This window comes from Orycteropus afer, unplaced genomic scaffold, assembly GCF_000298275.1.
Source record: "Orycteropus afer afer isolate SDZICR_OR568_19922 unplaced genomic scaffold, OryAfe1.0 scaffold00042, whole genome shotgun sequence".
Taxonomy (NCBI): Eukaryota; Metazoa; Chordata; class Mammalia; order Tubulidentata; family Orycteropodidae; genus Orycteropus; species Orycteropus afer.
This window is the reverse complement of record NW_006921629.1, coordinates 13101746-13125002: the sequence shown is the minus strand read 5'-3', so window position 1 is coordinate 13125002 and position 23257 is coordinate 13101746. Positions and strand designations below refer to the sequence as shown.

Genomic DNA, 23257 nt, shown 5'->3' with positions numbered 1-23257 from the left:
AATCTTCTGGATTTCTATCTGTAGATTTTGTATCATCTATAATTTTTCATTTATTTTGTCATTTTGTTCTTGTATTGTCTTTTGAAATTGTTCTAGGGTTTTCTCTGTGTTTTCCTTGATCTGTCTCTCAATTCGTTGAAGATACCTAAATACAATTCTTTTGAATTCCTTATCAGGGAGTTCCAATACTGCACCTTCCTCAGGGATGTGTTTTGGGTATGTATCCTGTCCATTGTCTCTGAGGCATTGTGACGTTTTTGTGTTTATTTAATTGGTGCTTGTATGTTGGAGTGACTTGCCCACGATTTTTGTTTTCTTTGTTTTGTTTGTATGTTATCTATGCAAGCAGGGTACTGTGCTCCACTATTCACTAGTTGATGGCACTTACACACTCACCACCTGTCTCCTTTCCTGTTGTCAGCCTCTCGTATGTCCCCGCCATCCTTGGCAAACAGAGCCTATTCTTAGGTCCCTGGAATCCTAATGAGAATGCTATCACTTTAAAGTAAAGATTCAAAATGGCTGCGCCTTCAGTCACTTTAAATATCCAAAGTGGTTGCCGCTTGTAAACATTCAAAATGGCTGTGCCCTCCGGACAGCGGAAAGTCCACAGCTCAGGTTGTCTCCCTCCTTGCTGTTTCCCTTCCTAGTCATAGGCCACCAGTGCAGTTGTCCCTGCAGCCCTTGGTGACCAGGGCTGATCTTTAGGTCAATTCTCAGGTCCCAACACCACTTGGAAATATTCAGGCTATTGGTCCTGTCAGAGTAACTGACAGTCCACAGCTCCGACCATCTCTGTACTCACTGTTTTCATTCACGTTTTCCACTAGTTGGTGCCTAATCCACTTCTGTATAGTTCCTTTCAAAGCTCAGGGCTCCAGGATTATCTTCTATCTCTCTCAATTGGTTTTTCTTTTCTTTGTTGAAGAGGGTCTGTGTCGCTTGTCTGCCTATTCTTCCCGGAAACTCATTGTCTCTTAAACAGTAAATCCCCCTTTCCCTTCCACTCGCCCCTTATAACCACTAATAAACTTTGGTCTCTATATATTTGCTTGCTCTAGATACTTCACATATGTGCGTAAAGATTGTTTTGTGGAAGAGCATGGAATTGCTTCAGTGGTGCTGCCTCCAACACTTGAGTTTATGCTATAAATGCCCCTAGCTTTACTTCAAGACCTGCTGATGTTTCTGTTCTCTCTTCCTGTCCTGTTACTAGTTTGAGGGTCCCCCACTTGGTTATAGCTCACTGGGATCCCATTGTCCTTTAGAAGAAAACAAAAGTAAAAGTGGCTGGCAGAAACTTGAAAAATTCTATTATTTTCATGCAACAAAACAGTGCTTCTAGCCTGATTCTGAGATGTTGACATTTTTTATCATAAAATCCCCTCTCCAGGCAGCACTGCAATGACCCACAGATTATGGTGGGAGCAGAGAGAACATTATCAAGAGAAACAGGCTAAATCCACAGTTACCACTTTTGAGTCTGGGAGATATTTGTGTCTTCTTGTGAGCTCTCAATATCCTTTGACATGCTACCAACACAATGCCTGAGTTATTCCCTCACATGCCAAGAAAATAAAAATTATATGCCTACGTATCACCTAGCAAGAGGCTGTCATGTGCAATGTATGTGGTATCTGGGCTGTAGAGAATCAGCAACTCAGGATTGGCCTATGGTTATGTTATGGTTATGGTTATGTTTTTGTCATAAGCATATACTGTTTCCTGAGCTGAGGTCATAAGGTTTTACTTCTAGGGAGTTCAGCTATATTTTAAAAAAAAAAAGGGGGGGGGATCAATTATAAGTCATTCAATTTATATTCCCTCTGGCTCTAATTCATAAATGAGCTCCTTTGGGATGTAAACAGGGTAGTATATCTGCTGGCCAACTGAATTAAAGTCTTAATTCTGCAATTAGCTGTGGAGTCAATCCAGACTCATAGTGACCCTATGAGATAAAGTAGAACTGCCTTATAGAATTTCTAAAACTAAGTCTTTACAAAAGCAGACTGCAAGTTCTTTCTCTTGGCAAAAGCCTGGTGGGTTTGAACTGCCAAGGTGTTTAGCAACTGAGCACTTAATCACTGTGCCACCAAGGCTCCTTCTGATACTGCCATTCCAAAACCAAAAAAAAAAAAAAACTCACTGCTGTTGAGTCGATTCGACTCATAGAAACCCCTCCTTGGGTTTACGAGGTGGTATCTCTATGGAAGTAGATTACCCAGTGTTCCTTCTGAGGAGTGGCTGGTGGGTTTGAACCTCCAGCCTTCTGATTAGCAGTCAGATGGTTCAGATTGCCCTTCCCTCTCCTTTTTCATTTCAGTCCTTTATATAATTGAGATTTTAGTCCAGTCAGAAATGTTAGATACATGTTTATGTGTTGCCTTCCCACTACTTTCCTATACAAATTTAAGTTTTAAGGTTAAACTATATCACCATCATTTATCTTTACTCATAAGTAATTTCACTACTGCTTTTCTTCTCCCTGGGCTAGATTTAGGTTTACTCAAAGGCTGTCTTGTCCAGCTGCACTCCAAACCATCAGAACATCCTAGGCAGCATTCTTTGTTCTGACCCAATACCAATACCCCTCCAGGAGTCCTGATTCAGTATTAAAAGAATCATTTAAAGTACTGTGGTGAGGGTACAAAGACATGCACTAAGTAAGGGCTTGCTCCCTAAGAATTCAGAAACCTAACAATTAAGTCCATGAGAGCCATGACAAGAACAGGCCTTGAAGGTTCCCAAACAGCCTGAGCCAAATCAGTGTCTGGTTTATGTGCATGGCTAGTTTCTTAACTAATTTCTGAAAAGCCATCAGGTATATTCAGAAATCTGTTCTCAATTTCAAAAACCCAAAACCTGACCTGCCGTCAGTTCAGTTCCAGCTCGTGGTGACCCTATAGCATAGAATAGAACTACCCCAAAGGGTTTCCAAGGCCATAAATCTTTATGGAAGCAAACTGCCACATCTTTCTCCCACAAGCAGCTAGTGGGTTCCAGCTATGACCTTTCAGTTAGCTACTGTGCCACCAGGGCTCTTGTTTTCAGCTTAAAACCTACTGCCATCAAGTTGATTCCACCTCAGAGCGACCTCCCCTAGGTTTCCAAGGCTGTAAATCTTATGGAAGTGGATTGCCTCATCTTCCTCCCGTGGAGCTGCTGGTGGGTTTGAGCAGCTGACTTTCTGGTTAGCAGCCAAATGCCTTGCCCACTACACCACCAGAGCTTCTTTGTTTTCAGCTTCTTGTTGTTATGTACCGTCGAGTCGGACCTGACTCGTAGCAACCCCTCCTTGGGTTTCTGAGGCAATATCACTGCGGAAGTAGATTGCCCCATCTTCTTTCTGAGGAGTTGCTGGTGGGTTTGAACTGCCAGCCCTCTGGTTAGCAGTCCAGTGCCTTAGGCACTACACTACTAGAGCTCCCGTTTTCAGCTTAGCACTACCCAAATCTCCTACTCATAGCAATAGCAATCAAGAATATCAGAAAAATAAAATAACCATGTTAAATGCAGTCTGTGGTAGTTTGATTTGTATGTCAACTTGGCTGGGCCTGGTTGAGTGGCTGGGCAGCTGATGGTAGTTAATCCTCATGAGGAGACTGGCAGTCAACTCCATGGTGGGTAGCTGCCTTTGGATATGTGGTCTGCTTCCTGTATATAAGGAGAAGCCTTTGGGAATTGTCTCTAGCCTTTGGCACGCTTGGACCCCGCAAGTAGCTGTGTCATTGCTCAGCAACCTGCTATGCTCTGCTGACCTTGGGACTTAAAATGGACTCAAGTGAATGGCCTGCCAGTGTGCTTTGGTAACATCGGGACTGTGCCTTTTTACTTACCAACCTTTGGGCTTCTCAGCCTCGGCAGCCAGCAGCTGTCTGAGTGAAGAAAAGCCTCTAGCTCCAGTGGGCTGGGAGCAGGAGGCGGAGCTGGACCCCAAGGTTGAGGGGCTTTCACCCAGCCTGGCACTTTGAACTTGGGCTTAAAAAGCCTCCAAATTGTAAGAATAAACTGTTTGTTAAGGCCATCCCATTTGTGGTATATTTCTTGTCAGAGTGGCACTAGGTAACCAGAACATCATCAATGCAAAATGATGTAGTTGACCAAATCTAACCCAGGTGGCTCAATTTGAGCAGTACCTAGAACTCAAGTACCATTAACTATGTCACTGAGTTCCTGAAAATTTGAACAGACATACCTGGAATTTTGTGCTATGTAGAAAACAATTATGGAAAATCATCAAACTAAGGAGTATATTCCATTACAGTTGTACTAATGGTCCAGTTACATCATTTATACTCATACCTTTTCCTCTTGGCTGAAACATTCAGACCAATTCAGAAAGTTAGTGCACAGATTCTAAGGGTTAGCCATGCTGTTTCAAGCTCTAGTCAGGAGATTGTACCCAGCTGGGTGGCCATCCCTCCCCTGCTGTGGGGAATTCATCTGCCTCTAAGAAGTATCTTCCTAGCTCTTTGCCCTCCACTCCCCTGCTTCCCCAGTCCCTCCTACCATTTTCTCCAGAATAGAGAAATTCCCAGAAACTGGGTGGCTTTTTACTCTGCCATTCCCTTAAATGTTCTTACTGTGCTGCATTTGGGGGCCTTTTCCTAAACTGGCCACAGCTCCTTCTGCCTCTCCACTCCAGGGAGGATTCCACTGTGTGCTTCCTGGGAAATTTCCCCTAATTAGACAACTGTTGGCTCACTAGGTTAAGGAGGTGATAGTCAGCTATCTCTGTTGTAAACCCATTATTTTCCTTTTGAGATAAGCAAGTGTTCTGGTTACCTAGCGCTGCTCTGACAGGATATACCACAACGGGATGGCCTTATCAAACAGGAGTTTATTCTCTTATCGTTTGGAGGCTTTAAGTCCAAGTTCAAAGTGCCAGGCTCTAGGGGCTGGGTGAAAACCCTTCACCTTGGGCTTCAGCTCTGCCTCCAGCTCCCAGCCCACTGAAGCTAGAGGCTTTTCTTCACTCAGACAGCTGTTGGCTGCTGAGGCTGCCAAGCCCAAGGTTGACAAATAAAAAGGCACTGTCCTGATGTTACCAAACCATACGGCAGGCCATTAACTTAAGTCCATTGTAAGTCCCAAGGTCGGCAGAGCATGGTAGACTGCTGAACAACGACACGGCTACTACATGCAGGATCCAAGTATGCCCTAAGCTAGAGACCATTCCCAAAGCTGCTGCTTATACACAGGAAGCAGACCACATACCCAAAGCAGCTACCCAGCTGCTTGTGGTAGATCCCACCACGGAGTTGAATGCCAGTCTCATCATGGGGAATAACTGCCACCAGCTGCCCAGCCACTCAACCAGGCCCAGCCAAGTTGACATAAACTGAACTACCACAGCAAGTAATCTGGGAGATATAAATGAACCATTTTTAAGGCTCCTGGAAACTGGATTCCCCACTCCCTCCAAAAAAAAAACCCACCTCCACAGCTCTGATTTAGTATACTTCCAGTAAGTCATCCTCTGCTACTATGAAAGGGAAGATGGACATGTGTGTGTTGGCATAAATCAAAAACCTTATGAACATCCCAATCTAAATCTTTTCATTGTTGAATTAGATTCTTAACATATATCATGTATACATGAAATGCAAAGTACAAATACTTAATTTATTCTGTAAATCTATCACAGAATTTGGCTCTTTAGAATTAGTTTTTTGTAACATTTAATTATGAATAATTTCAGGTGTGTAACCACAGACTGAGAGGCATTTGGAGGATGTTTGGGAGGATGTGATGTAATAATTATCTCAATGTAGAATATAAACTTAAGGAATAAGTGCTACTTCCTAATAAGGTTAAAGTTTTTAATCTCTGATGACTGGCAAATGTTCAAAGAAAAATGTATTATAAGTTAATGGAGTAAAGTTTAGTTGTAAAAGACCTTAATTCTTTTACACCCCCCATTTGTTCTCAGGGAAAAGGAGCTGTACATAAGGAAGTCAGACCATTAGACTGCAAGCAGAACAAGAAGGTAGATGAAGATGTATTGTTAATGAAGGCTCCTTCATGCCAGACCCAACCTTCGGATTCACCTGCAGATGCTAGCACACCTCCAGGACTTCCAGGTAAATACTATTTATCTTGATCTCTTTCTTCTTGAATGCTTACATACCCATCTATGAGCTTATTGCACACAATTTAAAACTGGCTACAGACAGGTTTCTCAGTTGTGTGACAGCAGTGTTGATAACACTTTGAAAATCCTCCCTTTATCTTGGCTGCTTTCCTACCTTATATTTACTGAGGGCCTTCTAGGTGCCAAGCACTGTAACAGGCCCTGGGGATAAAACAGACCGAGACGGATAGACGTGTAGTTCTTGCCCTCATGGAGCTCACAGTCTAGGAGGGTTTAAGGCAGAGGTGTAAGTAACTGTAATTGGAGGCAGAATGTGATTCTCCCCAGCAGAGTAAGTGGAATGTTAACAGTGATTGTATCTATCTGGAACAGATTATATCCAAGTATAGCTTTACAAAGAAAGAAATACAGGGGACCTTTAATACATCAGGATCAGTCTGCTTTGCAAGGGGCATTCAAGGCAGAAAGGACAATATGAGCAAAGGTTACAGAGTGGGAAACCACCAGCCAAATTCAGGAGCAGAGTCCCTTTTGGCAGGAGTAGAGGATGGAGTGGAACACTGGTAGCCATGGGACCCTCTGTGGAGGGCCTTAGACGCCAGCCTGAGCAGTTTGGGGCCCTCAGCCTGCTGCAGCGACAAGGTCAGTGCTGTGTTTTAGGGAGACTGATAGCAGTGAGGTAGAGGTGCTGTGGGCCGAAGAGCCTGGAAGCAGACCTCACTTTCCTCCTTACGGCACCCTGCGGGAAGCCACATCTTGCCATCGGCTCACTATGTAAGGGAGGGAAGAGTGAGCTCCTCTCATTCTGCCCTGTCTGTGGGCCTAGCTTCAGAGGCTGACACTCATCTCTGCAGTACTTAAAATTCCAAGTTGCAGAAAACAGCTAACACTTCACATCAGTCCAGGCCATCAAAATCCATTCTAGTCTAGTTCTCCTGAGAATCACATCCTGGTTCATGTGCAGTTTGTTCATTCATTCATGAATTCACTGAGGACCTGCTATGCATTTTAGGTATTTGAGATGCATCACTGCCAAAATAATAATAATAATAATAATCTAGATGGCAGAAAACACAATAAATCTGTAAACAATAATTATAAATGATATAGTATGTTCAAAGTTAAATGCTTAGAGCACCAATGAGCAGGCTAAGAGGAACAGGGAGTGCAGAGAGGGTGGGTGGGATGGTGGGACAGGCAGGCTGTGTGTTTAAGTAGGATGATCAGGGTAGGACTCCTAGAGGGAGGGACATCTGAGCCTTTGTTCCGCCACAGGTTTTTAAAGTCCCAGCTTTCTTCTGGAGCAGCACAAGAATAGTGCAGCAGTTTATATGCACCTCTACTTGCTGCCCTGTACACGTGTAGAACCCCTATCAAAATCTGAAAGTTTGATGTTTTGCAACTCAGATGCTGAAAATTCAGAAGTATCATCTCAGAAACCAGTAGAGGAAAAGGCAGTTACTCCCAGCCCTGAGCAAGTGTTTGCAGAGTGCTCCCAGAAGAGGATTCTGGGATTGCTAGCAGCCATGTTACCTCCTTTAAAGTCGGTAAGAGAAATGAGCATTTTCTTTTTAAAAGAGGAGGCGGTGTTAGGCATCGAAAAACATTTTTTTAGGAAAACCATATACTGAAACAACTGATAATAGCAGTCATTGTTTGTCTCTGGGAGTCCACGTGTAGAATTAAGTTGTTGTTGTTAGGTTCTGTCAGACTGGCTCCAACTCACACCATGCTGTGTGCATCAGAATGGAGCACTGCCCAGTCCTGCTTCATCCTCATGGTCACTGCTGTGTTTGAGCCCGTTGTTGCAGCCATCGCATCAGTCCATCTTGTTGAGGGTCTTCCTCTTTTTCAGTGACCCTCTTCTTTACTGAGCCTGATGTCTTTCTCTAGGGACTGGTGCCTCCTGCTAGCATGTCCAAAATACGTGACGTGAAGTCTTTCCATCCCCACTCCTAGGGAGCATTCTTCCTGTACTTCTTCCAAGACAGATTTGTTGGTTCTTCTGGTGGTCCGTAGTATACTTAATATTCTTCACCAGCACCGTAATTGAAAGGCATCAATTCTTCAGTCTCCCTTCTTCATTATCCAGGTTTTGCATGCATGTGAAGCAGTTGAAAATACCATGGCTTGGGTCAGAATTATAAATGATTATTGTTCTTCTTCTTTGTAACTCTCTGTGTTTTGTAACTTTTCTACAATTAATATGTGTAATATGACTTACTGTATTTTTAATTATCATAGTTATCTTTTTTCTTTTTATTTTGAAAAACTTTAAGCTTACAGAAAAATTGAAAGAACAGTGAGTAGAACAATGATCTTCACCTAGAGTCACCAGTTGTTAATATTTTGCTTTATCTGTATATTTATGTATTTGTGTGTGTGCACACACACGTGTTGTGTATGGTACTCCTCAGTTATTGACCATCTCATCTGATGTTGCACATTTACGACGATAATAAAAATTCTACTACCCGACTATTTTGTGCATTGATGACATATGTCTAACAATAGTGAATGCTAAGGTGCGAGGTGAGGGTAACACTGGCTGTGATGGTTAAGGTTATGTGTCAGCTGGACTGGGCCGTGACTCTTAGTGGTTTAGCAGTTATGTAATGATGTAATCTTCCATTTTGTGATCTGATGTGGTCATCCTCCATTTTCATGTAACACCAATTTTTACATGACAACCTTTGGAATAGTCTTTGGAACTATTCAATGTGTATGAGTGAAAAGTGGGTTTGTATATGTGTGTAAGTGGGTGTGTATCCAAAACCCACTGCCTTCAAGTTGTTTCTGACTCATAGTGACCCTATAGGACAGAATAGAACTACCCCATAGAGTCTTTTCAGAAGTAGACTGCCAGTATCTCTCTCCTGTGGAGCAGCTGGTGTGTTTTCAGCACTGGCCTTTCATTTAGAAGCCCAGGGTTTAACCAGTGTGCTACTAGGGCTCTTATGTATATATATGGACGTGTATATTGTATGTTGTCAGGGCTGTCAGACTTTTGGAAATACGTTAAATATGGTTCACCTTAAATAATTCAGCATGCATCTTTAGAAGTGCATCGTCCTATATAACCATACTTAAGAAATTTAACATTAATGAAATAATTTTGTCTAATTTAATATATAAATATCCATAGGAAAAAGTTTGAAAGACTGTTAACAGTTGTTATCACCTGGACATTGGCAGGGTAGAAGGAATAGATTATAGAGAGTTTTAACTGTGTATTTCTGAATTATTTGAATTCTTTTGTGATGGGGATATAGGGATGGGGGCAGAGATTTTTTAAGTTTGTTTTTCAGAGTAAAGGAACACTAGAAGTAGGATTGTTAAGCTGAGACTTGAAAAAAAAAATGCTTATTTTACATTTGATTGAAATTTGTTTGGCATTTATTGAAAACCACTACATAGTTCCTTTGGCAACAGACTGGTTATAAATAATATGTGAAGGGACGGAATGTTCCACTGGCATGATTGTATGGCCTTTTGTACTGAGCAGCCTTTTTCTCCCTCTCTTAGCAGGGTCTCACAGTCCCCCTGATAGACCTGGAACACGTCCTGCCACTCATGTTTCAGGTCGTCATTTCAAACGCAGGCCACCTGAATGAAACCTACCACCTCACACTTGGTCTTCTGGGCCAGTTAATCATCCGCCTTTCGCCAGCAGAGGTGGATGCAGCAGTTATCAAGGTCCTCTCAGCCAAACACAACCTTTTCGCATCGGGGGACAGTTCCATCGTGCCAGATGGCTGGAAGACCACCCACCTGCTCTTCAGCCTGGGAGCTGTGTGTTTGGACAGGTAGCCTTGGTTCTTGCTCACCCAGCCTCCACACACACACCCCTCCAACTTGGTGTTTATTTCATTAGGTCATAGGTCTGACTTGTGCTTAACTTCAGTGTGCTACAGTGCTGTTCTCTGGGAATCTTTAGTGAGAATAGAATGGTTTTATTAGTAATGCTATCAACTCACAGGAGAGCTGTGCTTAAGAGAGTGTCAGCTGAACAGCCTCAGCACTCTCTGCAGCAATCTCCCTGATGGTATAAATCTTACTGTGTTTTTTCCTGAGAGCAATAAATGTAGGCCTGGGGGTTGAAGAAAGTAAGTATATTTCATTGTAAATGTAGTATAATCACAATACCAAATATGGAAAACAGAAGTGAAAGGAAAAATCACCCTGGCTTGTACCATATTAATTTATCAAGTGCTATTTAGTGTTATTTCCTTCCAAACTTTTTACCTGTGTGTGTGAATGTACGTGTACACTTTTGCATGCATCTTGTATGTGTGTGACTTTATAGGGATGTTTAAAAACACAGTTGAGAATGAGTTTATAAATAGTGGATCTTGATTTTTTTTTCACTTCTCATTACTTAGAAAGCATCGTTCTGGTAGTTTTTAAGCTGATTAGAAAACAACTCTTTGGCATGCCTCTGGGGCTGCCGTGGAGTGTGGAGTGCAGTTCGCTGGGATGACTTGAGTTTGGAGCCCTATGCGCTGCCCCCTAATGGAGCTCTTGCCTTCCAGCCGTGTGGGCTTAGACTGGGCGTGCTCCATGGCAGAGATCCTGCGGTCGCTCACCAGCGCCTCATGGTGGCGTGACGTCATTGCCGCCTTCACAGACCACTGCATCAAACAGCTGCCTTTCCAGCTGAAGCACACCAATATCTTCACCCTGCTGGTGCTGGTTGGCTTCCCCCAGGTACATCACTCTGAAGGCCTGGCCACCCATCTGGTTATCCTCACATTAAAGTCTCTATAAGCATATATCCTTGCAAGGTGTTTTTAATTTGTTGGCTTTGTTTTTTCAGTTGTATAATTTGCTTTTACAGTTTTGGTATTTTTCAAGATTGTGGAATGATTTGTTCAAATAGTTAACAGTTTAACCATTTGAATCATTTTATTAACCAATAGTAGTTGGTTTTAACCACTGTGGCACAGTGGTTAAAACATTGGGCTGCTAACTGAAAGGCTAGCAGTTCAAACCCATCAGCTACTCCGCAGGAGAAAGATGAGGCAGTCTGCTTCCATAATGATTTACCACTTGGAAACATATGGGGCAGTTCTAGTCTGTCCTGTAAGGTCGTTATGAGTCGAAATTGACTGACAACAATGAGTTTGTGGTTTGTTTTATTTTTTGAGGGGGATTAGTTGGCTTTAAATAATAGGTAACTAACATCTTAAAGTAGATCACCCCATCTTCCTTCCACAGAGCAGTGGGTGTGTTTGAACTGCTGATCTCCTGGTTTGTAGTCAAATATTTTATCCACTACACCACCAGGGCTTTGAGAGCTCTGGTAGCATAGTGCCTAAGGCATTTGACCGCTAATCAGAAGGCTGGCAGTTCAAACCCACCAGCCACTCCTCGGAAGGAAGATGGGGCAATCTACTTCTGTAGTAATTGAAAGAATACTGCCTCAGAAACCCAAGGAGGGGTCGCTATGCGTTGGGTCCGACTTGAGAGCACATAACAACGTTTTAAAGGACTTCTGGTTGCATAGTGGTTAAAGCATTTGGCTGCTTTAACCAAAAGGTTGGTGCTTCAAACTTACCAGCAGCTCTGCAGCAAAAAGATGAGGCAGTCTGCTTCCGTAAAGATTTACAGGCTTGGAAACCCTTTGGTGCAGTTCTACTCTGTCGTATAGGGTTGCCGTGAGTGGGAATCAGTTAGATGGCAATGGCCTTGGTTTGCTTTTGGTATCATTTTAAATTACAAGGACCTTGAATGTATACTTTTCACTTCGGCATCCACCTTGATCTCATTTCTAATCTTCATGCCTTTCAACTGATTGAAACAAGGGTCACTGTAAACGTGACTTCATTAGCCAGCACATAAGACAGTTCTGTGCCAGGGCCTTAGAGATGAGAAGAACACTATCCTTGAATACCTGTTGAAGACAGAGGTACAAGCAGAAGGGACTGGTCTCATACCTACAGCATATGCTTTTCTGTCTCCATGTGCTATTGAGTTGCTTTTTCTGCCTTCCTCTGTCATGTCTAGGTCCTTTGTGTGGGGACCCGCTGTGTTTATATGGATAATGCCAATGAACCACATAATGTGATCATCCTGAAACACTTCACTGAGAAGAACAGGGCTGTGATCGTCGATGTCAAAACTCGCAAAAGGAAAACAGGTCCCAAGCATGATTATTTTTTCTAAGAATGGAAGAGAACTGTCGAATGCCTGTACACCCTGAGCTTAATGAAGATACCTTGGTTCTTGCCCTTGCATGTGATGTGTTTAAAAGAAAGTTATAGCTGTAATGTTTCCTCATCTCTGAAACACGTGATTGGATTGGATCATTTCGAAGGCCCCTTTCCATACTGTTATTTTGTGCATGTGGCTCTGTTAGCCAGATACTACGTTCTGCCCATTTAATTTCTCTATCTGCCTCAGTGGGAGCTCTGGTGGCATAGTGCCTAAGGCACTTGACTGCTAACCAGAAGGCTGGCGGTTCAAACCCACCAGCCACTCCTCAAAAGGAAGGTTGTGCAATACTTCTGTAGTGATACCACCTTGGAAACCCAAGGAAAGGTCACTGTGAGTCGGATCCAACTCATTGGCACTGAGTTTGGTTTTGGTTTTTTTATCTGCCTCAGTTGCCATTGAGTCAGTTCCAAATCGTGGTGACCCCGTGTACATCTGAGCAGAACTGTCAAGTTTTCATTGGCTGAGTTTTCAGGTCGCCAGCCTTTCTTCCAGGGTGCCTCTGGGTGGACTCAAGCCTCCAGCCTTTTGGTTAGCACCCAAGTGCGTTAACCTTTTGCACCACCTAGAGAGTGTGCTTCAGTCTTCTAAAACTGAAGTCGTCTTTGGTTTCTTTCAGCTTGGAGTGGGGTATCAGCTGCCTTCTCTTATTCATACTCTTGTTAATTTGTGTCTCTCCTTTATTTCCTAGACAATCTAGATAGAGATTTATCAACTTTTTTTGATCTTTTCAAAGAACCAGCTTTTGACTCCATTAGTTTTTTTTTCCCCCATCTTTTTTTGCCCCTACCTCTGCCTTTATCATTACTAATTTCCTTCTTTCTTTATATCTGCTTTGGTACAGTGACTCTGTGTATTCCTGCCATCTTCTCTTGATGTTCCCTGCATCATTCAATATTTGCCCAGAGAATCTCTCAATATTGCAACTCGAGGCTTAAATTTTTTCTTCAATTCTTTCAACTTGAGAAATGCCAAGCGTGTTCTTCCCTTTTGGTTTCAAACTCCAGGTCTTTGCACATTTCATTACAGTAATTCGTTTTTGTGTGCTCAAGCTGCAATGAAAGAATTGGTGAAGAACAAGCCTCCAGGAATTGACAGAACACCAATTGAGATATTTCAACAAACAGATGCCCCATTGGAGGCACTCACTCAGTTATGCCAAGAAATTTGGAAGACAGCTACCTGGCCAACTGACTGGAAGAGATCCATATTTGTACCCTTTCCAAAGAAAGGTGATCTCACAGAATGTGGAAATGATAGAACAATATCATTAATAGAGCGTGCAAATAAGATCTTACTGAAGATAATTCAAAAACGGTTGTAACAATATATTGACAGAGAACTTCCAGAGGTGCAAGCTGGATTCAGAAGAGGACGTGGAACAAGGGATATCATAGCTGTTGTCAGATGGATCTTGACTCAAGGCAAAGAATACCAAAAAGATGTTTACTTGTGTTTTATTGACTATGCAAAGGCATTTGATTGTGTGGATCATGACAAATTATGGATAACATTGAGAAGAATGGGAATTCCTGAACACTTGATTGTACTCATGAGGAACCTGTACCTTGACTGATGGAATAAGGGGATACTACATAGTTTAAAATCAAGAAGGGAGTGTGTCAGGGTTGTATCCTTTCCCCACACTTACTCAATCTATATGCTGAGCAAATAATCCAAGAAGCTGGACTATATAAAGAAAAACGTGGCATCAGGATTGGAGGAAGAATCATTAACAACCTGAGATATGCAGACAATACAACTTTGCTTGCTGAAATTGAAGATGACTTGAGGCACTTACTGGTGAAGGTTGAAGAATACAGTCTGCAGTATGGATTACGTCTCAATATAAGAAAACAAAAATCCTCACAACTGGACCAGTGAACAGCATCACAATAAATGGAGAGAAGATTTGAGGTTGTCAAAGAATTCACGTTGCTTGGTTCTATAATTGGTGCCAATGGAAGCAGCAGTCAGGACATTAGACGACGTGTAGCACTGGGAAGGTCAACCGCGAAGGAACTGTTTCAAGTGCTGAGGAGCAAGGATATCTCCTTGAGGACTAAGGTGCGCCTGACACAAGCCATGATATTTCCAGCCACTGTGAGAGCTGGACAATGAATAAGGAAGACCGAAGAAGAGTTGATGCTTTTGAGTTGTGGTGCTGGCGAAGAATGCTGAAAGTACCACGGACTGCTAAAAGAACTAAGAGATCTGTCCTGGAGGAAGTGCACCCGAAATGTTCCTTGGAAGTGAGAATGGCCAGACTTCGCCTCACCTACTTTGGTCATGTTGTCAGAAGGGACCATTCCCTGAAGAAGGATGTGATGCTTGGTAGGGTGGAGGGTCAACGAAAGAGGGGAAGGTCTTCAATGAGATGGATTGACACGGTGGCTGCGATGATGGGCTCAAGTATAGCAGGGATCATGGAGCCGGCGTGGGATTGGGCAGTGTTTCGTTCTGCTGTGCATGGGGTCACTCTGAGTTGGAAACGACTCAACAGCACCTAACAACAACAACAAAAACATCTGCTTTGGATATAATTGCTTTCTCCCCCTAGTGGTTCAAATCCACCAGCTGCTCTGTGAAAACAAGACTGTTCAATCTACTTCTGTAAAGATTTACTGCCTTGGAAACCCAGTGGGGGTCACTGTAAGTTGGAATTGACTCAACGGCAGTGGGTTTATAGTTTCTTAAAGTGGAAATGAGCTGAGATCTGTCTTCTTTGCCAGTATAAGCATTTTAATGCTTCCTTGGATGCCTGATACTTTTGAGTGCATGCCAAACATAGGAATTTAACATTGTTGATGCTGGAATTTTTTTTGTGTTTTTTTATGTAGTGTTAGACTTTGTCCTGATGTGCCAGTAAGTTACTTCCAATTAGTCAGATCCTTTTGGATCTTGCTTTTAAGCTTTGTTAGGATGAATCCAGAGCAGCCTTTAATCTCAGGCTAATTTAGCCCTACTGCTAAGGTAGTAAGGAGCTCTGGTAGCATAGTGGATAAGGCATTTGGCGGCTAACCAGAAGGTCAGCAGTTCAAACCCACTAGCCACTCCATGGAAGGAGGATGGAGCAATCTACTTCTGTAAAGATTTGTGGCCTCAGAAACCCAGTGGGGGTCGCTGTGAGTCAGAATCAACTCAGTAGCAGTGACTGAGGCAGTACCATTCTAAGGATTCTCCTCCGTGCTCCTTGTATTGCAAAGTCCTTCTGCTGTCAGTGGTGGTGGGAGCACCAAATATTCCAAGCTCTGTGGGAGCCCCAGGAATTGTTCTGCATCCTGCTTTTTGGCAGTTCTTTTCCTGTTCTTAGGTAGTCTCCTCTCATGTATATACAGATCGATACTCAGCCAAAGCCTCACGAGGAACCCTCTGCAGATCGCTAGAGCTTGCTCTCTTTGTGTGTGTGTGCGCGCGCACACATGCATACACACATGCACACATGTAACTCCCTTCTCTGTAGTATTCTGCCCCATGAATTCTAGCTACCTTGTCTTTCCTGAGCCTAGTCTCTGTCCCCTCAATTCATTGACACTGCTAGACTCTACTTGGATTTCTATACCTTCTGCAGGCTAGAAACTGCCTCCCTATAGCTGCTACTCTCAAAGGACTCACCTAGTCTGTGTCCCTTTTCTCAAGGATGATAGTCCTGCACTATTGACTTCCCAGTGTCTAAAAACCATTGTTTCACATATCTTCTCAGTGTTCTGGTTGTTTATGGTGGAAGAGTTAATCCAGTCTCTTACTCCATCTTGTTTGGAAGTAGACGTCTTGTGTGTACTATTTTTAAGAACTTTCTTTAACATCTTTAGAGACAACCCACTTGTCCACAGTAGTAAGAATGTGAATTGTCTCCTTCAGTTGATTGGTGAATAGGTGGCCAGTGCCATTTTTGTGCTCACCTGCAAGCTGGCCTTAAATGGCTACGATTGAAGTCAGGGAGATTTGTGTTGTAGGGTCTGCAGTTCTTGCTTTGGTAAGGCACGTACTGGGGAAGAAACTTAGCTATAGGAAGCATTGACCTTACTTTCTGTGCTCTCTCTCCCTGCTGACGTCACCCCTCAGTGAAGGACTATCAGCTGGTCCAGAAGGGAGGCGGACAGGAGTGCAGTGCCTCTCAGGCCCGGCTGAACCAGTACGCCCAGCACTTTGCCTTTATCGCCAGTCACCTTCTGCAGACCAGTGTGGATAGCCATTGTCCCGAGGCTGTGGAGGCAACTTGGGTGCTGTCTCTGGCCCTCAAAGGATTGTATAAAACACTAAAGGTAACGGTGAGTTTCCTCAGTGTAATAATGACTCTGGCCGTGATCTAACATCTCCAGGGAGTTAACTAGGAAGAAGTCTCATCTGATTTTCATGGATGGCTAACCATAGGATCTTGATTACATTTAAGAATGTTAGGGCCTTTTGCACAAATATAACTTGAAGGAGGAAATAGATTTTTCCCAATAGTTTGGTTCTCTGTTTTTTAGCACTGTTTCCTGGAGCCAGGTACTACCACTTCATGGTGCCATAACCTTAGAAGATGAGCTTCTAGCAGATCAATAGAAACATGGACGGAAAAGTTTCTCACTTCCGTCTCTGAACCACAACTCCTGATTTACCGTAGGTTTTAGATGAAGGGAAGAATGAAGGCGGCTAGGATCCTATGGGATCTTTGAGTTACTGGCTTGGCAATGGGGGTGGGAGGAGGCAGACAAGCTGGACCATGGTTAGCCTGGAGATGTGGGGCCTTGACTTGTGGGGAACATGATTTTTTTCTTCTAATAACTGAAGGGCATTGAGAGGGAGGGAGGGCCTTTTGAGGAGATGCAGTTCGGCTCACTTTCAGGCTGATCTTCCCAACAGAACTGTCCACGGAAGGGGAGTTAATTTGGAAAGTTTGTGAGTTCCTTGACTTTGGAATGTGTCCAGGAGCAGCTGGGTCACTCCTTGGTGACCAGGCATCACAGGGAGACTGGACTAAAGGGCATGTCTGCTCTGGGGCAGCCCTGAGGGTGGTTTTAGGGCTGAGTCTGTCCATCTGCTCTTTGTTTTATAGCATTTACCACAATCTGCTACTTTTTATTTGTTTACATTTATGGTAGGAGAGAGAAAATAAGCTTCCTGAGGGCAGAGACCACTTCTGTTTGAATCCTCCAGTAAATGCTCGTGGAGCACTACCAAGTGCCACATGGAGCTGAGTGTGTGGTAGTGAACTAGAAAGAAGGTCCCCGCTCTCATGGAGCTTACAGTCTAACTGGCAACAGTGAGACTTCAAGAAAAACTGCCATGAGTCTTTCTGAGGAAGTAACATTTGAGGCAGTAGATCAACAAGGCCATCAGAAACTGGGGTGAGCATTCCATGCCAAGAGCAGTAACCTCCAGGCCTTGAGACAGAAACATGCTTAGTTATGAAGGAGAAGAAGAATACAAGATGGTACAAAAAAAGGGAGATGAGGGCAGAGAAGCAGGCAGGGAGCCAGATAGGACCTTGTCAGCCATGTTAGGGCCTTGGACTTTAGTCTAAGAGCATTGGGAAGCTTTCAGAAGGTTGAGAGGAGGGAAATGACAAAAATTCCCTAGCATAAGGATTAGCACAAAGAATGTGCCAAACTTCAAAAATATTTGCTCAGTGAATGAATCAAAGAGTACATGAGCAGATAGTGAATGACAGCTAAGGTTCAGGGTTTCCTCCACCCTAAAACTCCCTTTTCTCAGCAGAAGGTAAGTATGGGCCACCAGCTAATACTAGGCCTTGAGAAAGGCTTGCTTCTCCCCAAATGAGCCTTTTCTTTTTCACTCAGGGTAAGTGCAAATCATTGTTTTTCTGCTTGGCAGGCTCACGGTTTTGAAGAGACCCATGCTACATTCCTTCAGACTGATTTGCTGAAACTGCTGGTGAAGAAGTGCAGCAAAGGGACCGGCTTCAGTAAAACATGGCTCCTCCGAGACCTGGAAGTAAGGGATGAGGGTGGTTCCTGCTACTACTACCTGGTGCAGATTTATCTGCCTGGGAGTTAGACACATCAGTTAGTTTCAGCTGGTTCTGCCCTATGGACTCTCATCTTGGACATTTTAAAACTGTACCTTACATCTGTCTTCCCATTAGAAGTAGAGATGATGGCGCCTGTGCTCCCTTGAGTCAGGGAAAGTGAATGTTACGTTTGTTCAGAGACCACTGGAAAAGAAGCGCTTTATGGAAGCATGTGGTAATAAAGAATGTCCTTGAATTATTCCCTTTAAACTTCTTTTGGACTAAAATCCATTTCTAAATTTGTCTCATTTCTGTTTATTTTATGTAGGATTTTAGTTGATAATGTGACAGCTGTCTTCAGTAGGCCTTACACTTCCATAGCAGAATTACTCTGGTTCCCTATGGACTTTCTGTGCCAAGAGCCAGCTGCAGGTCCAGGAAAGGCTGCCACTGTGTGGAAGTGGGGTGCTGGCTGTTCTTGGTCACACAGAGGCCTCGACTAAAGTGATATTGTTCTTATTTGCCCGAAAGGATCTGGTTTGAGGGAAAATAGGCTGAAACATATTAGTGGATAACCTGGAGAGCGTTTAAACTCCTGTTCTCTTGAAATATTTTAAATTAATTTTTAAAAATTATTTAAATAATAGAACCACTTTCCAGAAAACATAAGAAATAGAAAAGAAATCAAATCTCCAAATTTTACCTCTCAGACACCTGTAGCATTTTGATGTGTCCTCCTCCTAATTTGTTTTTTCTGTACTTCTGTATTATAGATAGAGATACAGATATAGATTTGGATTCTTGGTGGGTATGATATTTAAACAAATTGAGATCATATAATGAACCTTTTTCTAAGTTGCCATCTAGTTTCCACAACCACCATTTTTAACAGCTGCATATGATACGTGAAGATTGATTTCAGTTTTTTGCCATTGTTAACACTTCACTGATCATATTATGAACAGAATGTTTTCTGTATTTTACGTTATTTGCAGAAGATGAATTGCTGGGTCAAAGGATGTTAAGCACTTTTACAGCTGTCTATGTGTCACCAAAATGCCTTCTAAAACTCGGCAGCACTTTATACTGTCAGTAAAATATTTAATAAATACAAAGGTCCCTCATATTTTAGCTTTTTTTTTTTTTTTAATCACTAGTACAACTGAACATGTTTTTGTGTTTACTAATTTTACACTCTTTTTGAGAGTTCTGAATGTTTTAAGGAGTTAGGTCAAAATTTTTCTACGCGTAGGTTAAAGAACGATACCACCTTCTCACTCCTAATGCTCAGATTCCTGCCTTTCTAGATTTTGTCCATCATGCTGTACTCCTCAAAAAAGGAGATCAGCACTTTGACGGAGCCTGGTGACCTAGAGCTAGATGAGCGAGGAGCCCAGGAGGAAGAAGTGGAGCGGTCAGTCAGCAGCCCCAGTGAAACAGAGCAGAAAAAGCTAGACCCCCTAGAAGGCCTGGATGAACCCACCAGAATATGTTTCTTGGTATGTTTTGGGTCATCATGCAGGTTGAGCCAAGGATTCTGGAGATTGGATCATCTGTAGCTTGGACTGTGTTTCAGCCTTTCCACGAAAGTGCTTGAGTATCATGTCCTGAGGATTCACTTGCTAAAGACTCAGCTGTGTTGGACAGAATTGACTCGGAAGAACTGAAAAGCCTTCTCAGTATCAGTGCTTAACGTTTTTGCATCTTGGCCCAAGAACATTCAATCTCTTGTCCATAAAATACACCTTGAAAAACACATTTCCATGCATGTAAAATTTTGTGTATAATTTCTACGGTTTGCTAACACCCACCCGTAGATTCCCAAATGATCATCCTCTAACTCAGTTTCTTGACACACTCTCCTATTTCCCTGGTAGACCACTCTTGTGGAATGATGTGAAAATGGCTGAGGGCTTAAAGAGTACACACAGAGTATTGAGTGGATGTCAGAAAAGCAAGTACATACATACTGTGAGAAACGAAGATCAGAGAAATTACGGTTCTCAGATTAGGTGCCAATTATCAGACCTGAGTACAAGACAGCTGCAGGGAAGCCACTGATGAACACAGTGTGGTGGGTGATTGTTGACTATTACCATTGTATTCTGTTGGCACAACATCTCTCTTCGTGTTTCAGTGACTTGTATTTTCCTTTGATTGATAGTAGCAGTGCAGGTTTTACAGCACGTTTTAGTGCTTATAATTTTATATGTTTTTTTTTAATTGTGATTTGGGTGAAAGATTACACAGCAAATTATTTTCCATTCAATAGCTCATACATATTTTGTTTTGTGACGTTCATTGCAATCTCCACAACATAACAGCACTCTTCCCACTTCCTCCCTGTGCTTACCATTTCCTTTGATCCTTCTTTCCTGTCCTTCTCATCTTTATCCCTGGGCAAATGTCACCCTTTTCATCTTGTAAGTTTGATTTTTTTTGAAGCACAATATGATGTTTTTTAATTACAACTTATAGTAACTTGAAATAGCATATCCCTTCTAAGTTGAGAGTATTGATAATGTGTTGACGCATTTTTCATCGTCCGTCTTCTGCTTTCTTCCCATGGTCTTCAGATGGCTCATGATGCCCTCAATGCCCCTCTGCACGTTCTCCGGGCCATATATGAACTGCAGATGAAAAGGACCGATTCTTTCTTCCTGGAGGTTCAGAAGAGGTAAGGGACATTGAGATGAGGTTGATGTATGGTGAGTGAGAGAATGCGTGATGAAGTGGGAGTGGGGAGCTCCTACTTTCTGCCCGACAGATCTGAATGCAGACTCCTGAAAGGCAAACAAGCAGATCAGGAGCAGTTTTTAGTTCTCACAAGTGACGTGGAAACTGACCGTGCTGAATCGTATGGATCATCTTGGAAATGTGTTGCATGTTCCTTTTGGAAAAACTTCCCATTTGCAGGCTTCTCCTGAGTGTAACTCAATTCACAGATGCACAAATTGAGGCAGGCATCAAGAATGCCCTTATATGTAATCCCAGTGAGCAAGCACTACAAAGTTTTTGTTGTCACAGCTATAAATTATTTCCATGCTTTTCCCCATAAGAATTATTATAAAATTAAGAATATTCTCTTTCTCTTGGCTGAAAGAACTAGTTCTTGAGTCCAGCACTTAAAACTGTGAAGAATTTTTTGTATCTGTGTTCTAACCTCCTCCTCCATCCCCTATATCCTGGTTTTGATCTCATATTACAATTCATATTAAATTCCAATTTTATTTTTTTTTAATTTTACTGTGTTTTGGGAGAAAGTTTACAGAGCAAATTCAACTTCCGTACAGCAGTTCACATACACTTTATCTCATGACTGTAATCTCCCACAACATAACAGCTCTCCTCCCACTTCCTCCCCATAGCCACCTCTTCCTTGTGTCCTTCCCTCCCATGTACTTCTGCCCCCCAAGCTGTCTCCCTGTGCATACACAGCCCTTCTGGTCGCCCATGATTGATCTCTTCAAGGAGTGTATCTACCTAATGAAAACATTCAGCTCATCTGCCTGTCTTTTGCTAGCTGGAAGCCACAGGAATGCATTCAGTTCCAGACCTGAAGGGTAGCTAGGGGCCATAGTTTAAGGGGTTCCATCAGACTCTAGCAGACCAGCAAACCTGGTCCCTTTTTTTGGTTAGGATTTTGACTTTTGTTCCACATTGTTCTCCCACTCTGTCCAGGATATCCTACATAGCCCCCCTTCCGAATGGTTGACAGTAGTAGCCAGGTACCATCTAGTTTTTTTGGTCTCATAGTCGTATAGGCTGAGGATCACATGGTGTACCAGTCCCTTGAACTAATTATTTCCATGCGTCCTTGGTTTTCTTCATCCTTCTTTGCTCTGCACAAGGAGAGACCCATTGTTGCATCTAGATGACAGCCTACAAGCTTTTAAGATCCCAGTTGCTACTCGCCAGAGTAGGATGTGAAACAATGTTTTGTGTAGTATGTTATGCCAACTGAGCTTGATGTCCCCTGCGACCATGGTCCCAAGCCCACAAGTCTAACTACTCACTCCATCTGGGTAGCTGGCTGTGGTCAAGAAGTGACTACAACCTTGTACCTTATCAGTTCTATTATATACCTGGGAATTCTTACAGAACATACTAATACACTTGTAGAAACATTGTTTGACAACCCTATACATGGTCATGGGCCCACTTGCCCCTGCGTAGACATACCTAATCGTTTAGCCTTTTTATTTTATCTTTTATTTCATATTTCTATTTTACCATGTATGTTTCTTATATATTGCCTCAAATCTTTCTTGAGGTGAAGTAAGGCTGCATTAGGTAGGCACAGTCTAACCTCCTGTAACTAAGAAACCCAGAAATAACATAAATGAAGGACAAGAGAAGTTTGTCTTTCTCTCACACAACAGTCCAGAGGTAGGCAGCAGTCCAGGGTGGGTGGCTGGCTGTGCTCTGCAAGGTGACCCAGCAGCCCCAAGGATACTGTGTAATCCACATGAGCTTACCAGTACCCCTCTGTGTTCTGGCCCAGAGAAAAACAGGAAGGTAGCACATATTGACCCAGTTGTTCAAGGGTAGGCCCTAGAAGGGCGCACACTACCTCACTCATATCCCCATGTCAGAACCTAGTAGCAAGGTATATATCCTAAAGAAAGGAGAGGCAGGACACCAATCGATGTATGCACACCCATGTTCATCGCAACACTGTTCACAGTAGCAAAGCGATGGAGAGAACCTAAGCACCCATCAGTGGAGGAACAAATAACCAAACTGTGGTGCATACTCACAGTGGAATACCGTGCAACACTAGAGAGTAATGTAACACCATGAAACACCACATAACGTGGATAAACCTGGAGGACATTATGCTGAGTGAAGTAAGTCAATCACAGAAGAACAAATATTGTATTAATACACTATTATATTGAGGATGAGAAAGACAGAGAGAGTTACATGGGCAGTACAAACAACAAATATGAACCCCTTTGTAAATACAATACTGAGTTGTTAATGAAAGCAAA

General features: G+C 42.8%; 1 protein-coding gene across 1 annotated transcript in view; it reads left to right on the top strand.

The window, feature by feature from the left end:
• Nucleotides 1-23257, top strand: part of ZZEF1 (zinc finger ZZ-type and EF-hand domain containing 1) — a 155797-nt gene that overhangs the window by 118921 nt on the left and 13619 nt on the right. The window contains exons 38-46 of the mRNA XM_007937490.2: nt 5933-6083; nt 7502-7641; nt 9623-9900; nt 10627-10801; nt 12101-12233; nt 16373-16572; nt 18128-18247; nt 19571-19762; nt 20840-20940. Coding sequence (XP_007935681.1) covers nt 5933-6083; nt 7502-7641; nt 9623-9900; nt 10627-10801; nt 12101-12233; nt 16373-16572; nt 18128-18247; nt 19571-19762; nt 20840-20940 — 1490 coding nt within the window. The remainder of the gene's footprint in view (nt 1-5932; nt 6084-7501; nt 7642-9622; nt 9901-10626; nt 10802-12100; nt 12234-16372; nt 16573-18127; nt 18248-19570; nt 19763-20839; nt 20941-23257) is intronic.